Below are 7,306 nucleotides of genomic sequence, written 5' to 3' on the forward strand. Positions count from 1 at the left end.
AAACCTGCCACGGCCGGAGCGGAGCACTATCATAGGTAAGGGTAGAGGAAGACTAAGGAATAAGGAGAGAGAAGCGACTCAAGCGAGCGCCTCTCTCTCTCCCTATGGAGCGTATTTAGTATAATAACAACGAGACAATCCAACAAATGAACTTTATTCAAACCTCGTTTCATCTGGCAGCAAGTACTAGCTGTCATGGAAATTGCTTATTTTACGACAACGAAGGACTTTATTTTGCAGAAAAGAGAAAACGACCAGATTTTAGGCTTATATGGGCACGGGTTCGATAAAGAGTGAAACTACATAACCCTTGAGCACATTTTCAGAATGTGTGTACACATCTTCACCCTTGTATAGAACTTCACTAGAACGTGCAAAGTTCAAAATCCGCAAGAGTAGAGGCCTAGGGATAGAGGTGGCATCGAGCCACTCTTCGTTTATGTCTTTCCATGCGTCATTCACTTGTTTAGTTAGCTCGACTTCTGCTTCTTCTTCTGTGACGCCATATTGCTTCATGTAGCATTCCACGGCTGATGCAATGTGTTCTCTCTTTTGCTCAAACTGCATATAAATGTAGACAAACAAAGAAGGTTAAGGTAAACCAGAATGGCTTTGAGGGTGGAGCTAATTCAGCATTTATTTATCAAATCTGCAGGTTAAAATTAACACAAATTAAGTTAACCATGATTACCACGTACCTTATGGCCTACAAGGTCATTCATGAGTCTGCCAATTATAGATGAGGCCTTTAAAATCTTAGGTTCACTGAAAACCCAATCCATGGAGTCTTTTGTAACAATAACTCCCATTCCAACAAATGACACTGTTGCAACCATGAAGAAGGATGTATAGAGTTCCACAGACATATACTCTTCCATTGATGGTATGTACTTTTGTTTGAACCATTTTGCTTCCTGGAAGTAAGCTCTGACTTGAACTTTAAACTGTGAGACACAAAGAAAGAACCAAGCTTATTTCATTGCGATACTCACTAAGTTTATAATTAATAATTAATGATTATTCCTATATTCACTAAGTTTATTTCATTGGAAAATTAACAAATATATATTGTGTAGTGGCACCAAAACTAGAATAATCGAAACTTACTCCTTCTCTCGCATAGTGGAGGCGGTATAAGATTCCCTTATTCGTTAGACTTTCTTCAAGCTCGGTGAAGAAATTCAACAGCGCTTTATAAAACACTTTCATATATTCTGGCAGTTGATCAACAGCAGAAATGTCCCACCTGATGATCCATTAATAGAGTTAATGTATAGGAGTACTTGCAGGAATATATACATATATATAATTTATTAAAACAAAATAGTAAATAATTTGCCAATTTTGAACCTCTCAATAGCTTCAGTAAAGTTCTCTAATTCTTCATACGTGCCCTGCACATCGTATATGTCGTCAATGACTGTAATTATAGCAGTAGCTTTGGCTGACACCATCCGGGCAAAGGAATATTCCGGCTCAAAGTAGATTGCCAAAGCCCAAAAATAGGCCTCAACTACCCTGTCTCTTGCAAAAGGTAGCTTGTTTGCAAAGTCCAAATCCTTCCACCACCTGATCAGTAATTAATTACATAGCAAACGATTAATTTTGGTTCAAATCAAAACTTTGTATACGTAGTAATAAGTGATTAATTTTTTAGTGCATGTAATGTAATATGTTTACAACTCATATTAACCTCGTAATTTCGCTCAGTTCTTAAAGAGAAACAGAGAGAACAGAAGAAAGCTAAGCATGAAAAACTTGTGAATTGTATTAATTAATCATTCTGTTATGTACACAGCTATTTATACATGGATGGTTGTTAATTTAGCTCCTAAACTTCAGGGAGGGAATAACCAACTGATTCTACATTCTTCTAGATTTCGTTACAGCAGATATGAACATGCTTTCATTGTGTAAGAGAGTCTTGATCTGGTGTGGCAACTTGAGCGTCCTTTGATGGGGTTTGATTGTCTACAGCAAGGCTATGCTCAATATCCCCCCTCAAGCTAAAGGGAGTGGCACGAACTGGAAGCTTGGAGCATAAGAAATGGAAACGTTCCTTGGTAAGAGACTTGGTGAAGAGATCAGCAGGTTGATGTAGGGTGGACAGATAAGAGACATGGATGAACTTGCTGAGAACCATTTCACGGATGTAGTGGTAGTCCATATCAATATGCTTTGTTCTAGCATGGTTGACTGGATTGGAGGCTAAGGCGAGAGCACTGACGTTATCACACCAAAGGCATGGAGGCTTTGCGAGAACAAAGTGATAGTCACGAAGCAGTTTGCAGATCCAGACAACTTCAGCAGCGGCTTGAGCCAAGGCACGATATTCTGACTCCGTAGAAGATCGAGAGACAGTGTGGTTTCTTGGAGGACCAAGAGAAGAGATCATCATTGAGGACCGCAAGCAGCTCAACCTTGAGCTTTCTGCTCCTGCCTCTGCTTTTGCAGCCACGCCCACTCCTCCTTCCTCCTCTCATGGCGGTACTCGTGGTTTTCAACATCGCGGTCGCGGTCGCACCTCCTCCTATCGAGGTAATTCTCGTGGCTCCTTCAACTCTGTTCCTTCTCGTCCTCGCATTCAGTGCCAGATTTGTGAGCGTCAAGGTCACTCCGCGATTGACTGTTACAACCGAATGAATCATGCATATGTTGGCCGCATTCCACCGGCGAAACTCACCGCACTGTTTGCTGCTCCGACTACTCCGGTTGAAGCTCCGGTCGCCTTCGCAGCTCGGTCTTCCTCTGTTCTTCCTACACCGTCATTTTCACAAACAGTTCCTGTGCATCCTCCATACTCTCCAACCTCTCCAGGTTTCTCCTTCTTTCCTGCTCCGGTGGCCAACTCCACTTGGCTTGCTGATTCCGGTGCTAGTCAACATGTGACTCCTGATCTTTCTCAACTCTCCGAGGCCGCACCTTACTATGGTAACACTAAACTTACTGTTGGTAATGGTCAACATTTGCGCATTGCTCACATTGGCTCGGCCATTATGCACACACCATCTGCTTCTTTCCACATGAATAATGTTTTACATGTTCCGGAAATCACACAGAATCTGCTATCAGTAAATCGATTTGTATCTGATAACAATTGTGCTTTTGTACTCACTCCCTCTGGTTCAATGATCAAGGATTTGGGACTCAGGAGAACTCTTTCTCAAGGACCAGTGCGTGATGGTGTTTACCCCATCCACTTCAATTCATCTTCATCCTTGCTTCACTCCACCCCTTCACCACAGTCACCTCAAGTTCAATCTGCTTCTTTACTTTCTAGTGATGTATGGCATGCTCGTCTCGGTCATGCCAATTCTCAGGTTGTTAATAAGGTACTGCAGGCCATCAAGGTTCCAGCTGCTACTTCAAAACACTCTCTGTGTGTCTACTGTATGCAAGGCAAGGCTCACAGGCTTCCTTTCTCTCCTTCAAGTAGTATCTGCTCTGGACCTTTACAGCTTCTACATGCTGATGTTTGGGGCCCTGCTTCGATTTCTTCTACACTAGGGCATAGGTATTTTCTAAGCTTGGTTGATGACTGGTCCAAGTTTTGTTGGATTATACCATTGTTCAAGAAATCTGATGTACCTCTGGCTTTCCATATATTCAAATTACGTGTTGAAAATTTGCTCTCTACTTCAATTAAAACTTTGCGTAGTGATGGTGGTGGTGAATTTACCAGCAATAGCTTCAAACTTTATCTTACTCAGCATGGTATTCAACACCAATTAAGCTGTCCTCACACTCCACAACAAAACGGTGTTGTGGAACGCAAACACAGGCACATTATTGAAATGGCACGTACTATTCTTGCACAATCTCAATTACCTTATTCCTATTGGCTTCGTGCATGTCTCACAGCGACTTTTACCATCAACAGACTTCCTACTATGACCTCTAAGTCTCCTTTTGAAATTTTATACAACAAGGCACCTGATTATCAGTTTCTCAAACCTTTTGGTTGCCTCTGCTTCCCTTGGCTGCGTCCTTACACCACTCACAAGTTTGCACCACGCAGCAGCCCTTGTATTTTCATTGGTTACAGTCATGATCATAAGGGATATGATTGTCTTGATCCCATATCTGGCCGCATCTACACTTCTCGCCATGTTCAGTTTGATGAAACCTCTTTTCCATTTAAAACACACACTGCCCATACCTCCTCTTCTACTCATTCTGACCTTCCAATCTTTTTGCACCCCTACTCACCACCCATACCTACTACATCCCCTCTTTCTTCACAATCATTTCCCTCTATACCTACTCCACACACATCCTCTCCCACTCACCATTCTACGTCAACTTCACCTACTCTTATTCCATCACCTCGCTCTAATCCCTTACCTGCCATTCCCACTTCAGTCCCTTCCCCACCACCTATTCCAGCCCCACTTCCACCTAATCAACCACCACTCCCTAACACCTCTCGCCACATACTTAGACGTTCCACACCTGCCCCATCACCTCACAACATGCTCACTCGTTCCAAAACTGGTCACAGCAAACCTAAAGTTTTTTTTGCCACTAACCACCCATTACCCAAAGCTACTGCTCTTTTTGCCTCCTGCCCCATCACCCCTACATCTTACTCTCAAGCCTCGAAGTATCCTGCATGGACTGCTGCTATGAAAGAAGAGATTTCTGCTTTACAACACACCAACACATGGACTTTGGTTCCTCACCATCCCAATATGAATGTCGTTGGTTGCAAGTGGGTTTACCGGGTTCAGCAGCGGTGACCGGAAAAACTCCCATTCTGGTGCGCAGAGCAGTGGCGAAAGCAGCATATTCATCGGAGAGGCCTTGAAGGCAGTAGGCAACCAGATCGGAGTCGCTCACCGGAGCTCCGAGAGCAGCAAGACTATCGGCGTAGCCTTTAAGCAATTGCAGGTAAGCAGTCATAGAAAGAGTACCTTTCTTGGCCGATTGAAGCTTAGATTTCAGATGGAGAAGATGAGCCTGAGAAAGTCCGGCGAAACGAGCTTCGAGGTTGAGCCAGAGATCACGAGCATGAGTGTAGCCGATGACGTAAGGCAAGACGGAATCGGAGAGTGTGGAGTTGATCCAGATGAGGAGCTGCTGGTCACGCTCAAACCAAGAGATGAAAGCATCGTTCGGAACGAGATCGCCGGAGGAAGAAAGAACCTTCTCTGGTGGACATGGTTCAGAGCCGTCGACGATGGAGAGGAGACGATACTTGTGAAGCACTGGAAGAAATACCGATTTCCAGAGCAAATAGTTAGTCTCGGTGAGACGAACAGGAATGACCGGACCGAGATTTTGGACCTGCATCGACGACGAAGAAGCCTGAACCAGAGGGAAGGTCGAACTAGGAGGAGAGGATGATGTAGAGGTCGCCATGGTTAGGGTTTGGAGAAAGAGGAAGGTGGAAGACGAAGGGATTAGGCGATGAAGCAAATGGCCTCTGATACCATAAAGAGAAACAGAGAGAACAGAAGAAAGCTAAGCATGAAAAACTTGTGAATTGTATTAATTAATCATTCTGTTATGTACACAGCTATTTATACATGGATGGTTGTTAATTTAGCTCCTAAACTTCAGGGAGGGAATAACCAACTGATTCTACATTCTTCTAGATTTCGTTACAGCAGATATGAACATGCTTTCATTGTGTAAGAGAGTCTTGATCTGGTGTGGCAACTTGAGCGTCCTTTGATGGGGTTTGATTGTCTACAGCAAGGCTATGCTCAATAGTTCTTTCTGATGGACTTTCTGCACAGTGTTAAAATCGAACTTTGCAAAATTCAGGAGAGTTTCATTATGCGCATCATCTTCTTGGTAAATAGACAAGTGATGCCTCGCTTCAATCCTTGGCATGCCCTTCCAAAGGGGCTGATACAAGGCATGAGTTACTTGTTTTGAAAGCTGAGATGATGAGCTTAAATGGTGTGCTGCAGACATGAGATGAGCGGTGGAGAAGGTTAGTGCCTCGTTTAGTAAATCCTCCCCAGGCATCTGAAGATGCGAGGCTTCATACAAGCTTAACAGGCCGACTACATCATTAACAAGCGATTCTTTAAATTTCCCATCACCATCCTTGAACTTGTTAAACATATCTGCAAGACCATGCCAGTTAATAAGTTAAGTGATCACAGAAAGAAAAGAAAATTAGGAATGGTAAAATACATAATTGACACCGAGCTGGAGATCGATTGATGACTTACTGCATGAAGCGTTATAACCATGTTGTCTAAGCAATCGAAAGCTTAGAGCAGTGGTGCAAAGATCATCATATTCTTCTTCTCGGTGAACTTGCTGCAAAATTTGGTCAATCTCATCTTCGAAATGGTATGAGACACCTAAGCGCTGAATGTGGTTGATGAAGTGCAACTTTTGTGAAGGCCTTTTCGTTGGAGCCATTATCATCCTCTTCAGTTCTTCCTTCAAGTCTTGGACATGTTTCTTACTTTTACTATCTGCCGCTTCCTACATACACATGCGTATATTTTGAAGGTAATTAGATCGAGCATGACCTTGATTAGTTCTTGGTGCATGCAAATTCATATATGAAAAGCATTATTCTTTCAAGACACTAGATAAATCTTTCTTACCATGGAAGCATATGACAGAAAATGATCACCCCAAATACTCGGGGAAAAATTAGCTGAACATTGAGTAACATCAGGAGTGGCAGTAATATTCGGGGTTTGAGCTAGGTCAGACGCTAAAGCAGGGAACATTGTATCAACTATGGTTTAGGGTTTTCTGGAGATCAAAGGCACATTTATTCGATATGTAGGAAATTTTGTGCTGTGGTTAATCTTGATTTGCTAGCTATTTATACAACTTTAGAAGGAAGATACATGCATGGCATGAGTACCTCCGTTGATATTTAATCATGGAAAATAATATAATGCACCTACAAGTACATGCATATACGTTCAATAGTCAGATTCATCTGTTAGAATGTCATCAAATCATCGATGACTGAACGTGACGGGTGTTCATAAATAATTGCAATTATATTTCAAAGTACATCTTTATATCCTTGAAAATGAATTATTTTTAGTGGTGATGTTTATTCTTCAAGTAAATACTTTCAGATCTGGTTCTTCAAACTCTCTATGATAAAAGAGAGAATTTTATGTAGTTTTGGACAGTAGAGAAAACTTGTGTTGTCTGGGTTTGGCTCTTGGCCAAATCTTCATTTCTGTTTAGTTTGAAGTCTGTATGCGTCTGTATTTCCAACCCAGTTTCTAGCTTTTGTTGTACTGTGTCTTTGGCTTGATACAAGTTGTTTGTTTATTGGTCCAAAAAAAAAAAACAGACTGGTATGTAAAGGTGT

At 42.2% G+C, this 7,306-nt stretch overlaps 1 protein-coding gene across 1 annotated transcript; it reads right to left on the reverse strand.

Annotated features, from left to right (window-relative positions):
* Nucleotides 1-267: 267 nt before the first annotated feature.
* Nucleotides 268-6,701, reverse strand: LOC112181985 ((-)-germacrene D synthase). The gene is made up of 7 exons (XM_024320401.2): nucleotides 6,573-6,701; nucleotides 6,186-6,447; nucleotides 5,699-6,077; nucleotides 1,351-1,569; nucleotides 1,108-1,246; nucleotides 699-944; nucleotides 268-561 (listed from the first exon to the last, which is right to left on the reverse strand). The coding sequence occupies exons 1-7, from the start codon at nucleotides 6,699-6,701 to the stop codon at nucleotides 268-270; spliced, it is 1,668 nt and encodes a 555-aa protein (XP_024176169.1).
* Between the last annotated feature and the right edge of the window lie 605 nt (nucleotides 6,702-7,306).

The sequence above is a fragment of the Rosa chinensis genome, chromosome 1 (genome assembly GCF_002994745.2).
Source record: "Rosa chinensis cultivar Old Blush chromosome 1, RchiOBHm-V2, whole genome shotgun sequence".
NCBI classification, from domain to species: Eukaryota; Viridiplantae; Streptophyta; class Magnoliopsida; order Rosales; family Rosaceae; genus Rosa; species Rosa chinensis.

Excerpts from the sequence above, each read along its gene's own strand:
- LOC112181985 (XM_024320401.2), bottom strand. The coding sequence starts at position 6,701 with ATGTTCCCTGCTTTAGCGTCTGACCTAGCTCAAACCCCGAATATTACT. Across the intron at positions 6,078-6,185 it reads TGGTTATAACGCTTCATGCA|ATATGTTTAACAAGTTCAAG; the intron begins GTAAGTCATCAA and ends ATGGTCTTGCAG. Across the intron at positions 1,570-5,698 it reads GAACTATTGAGCATAGCCTT|GTGGTGGAAGGATTTGGACT; the intron begins GCTGTAGACAAT and ends ATTACTGATCAG.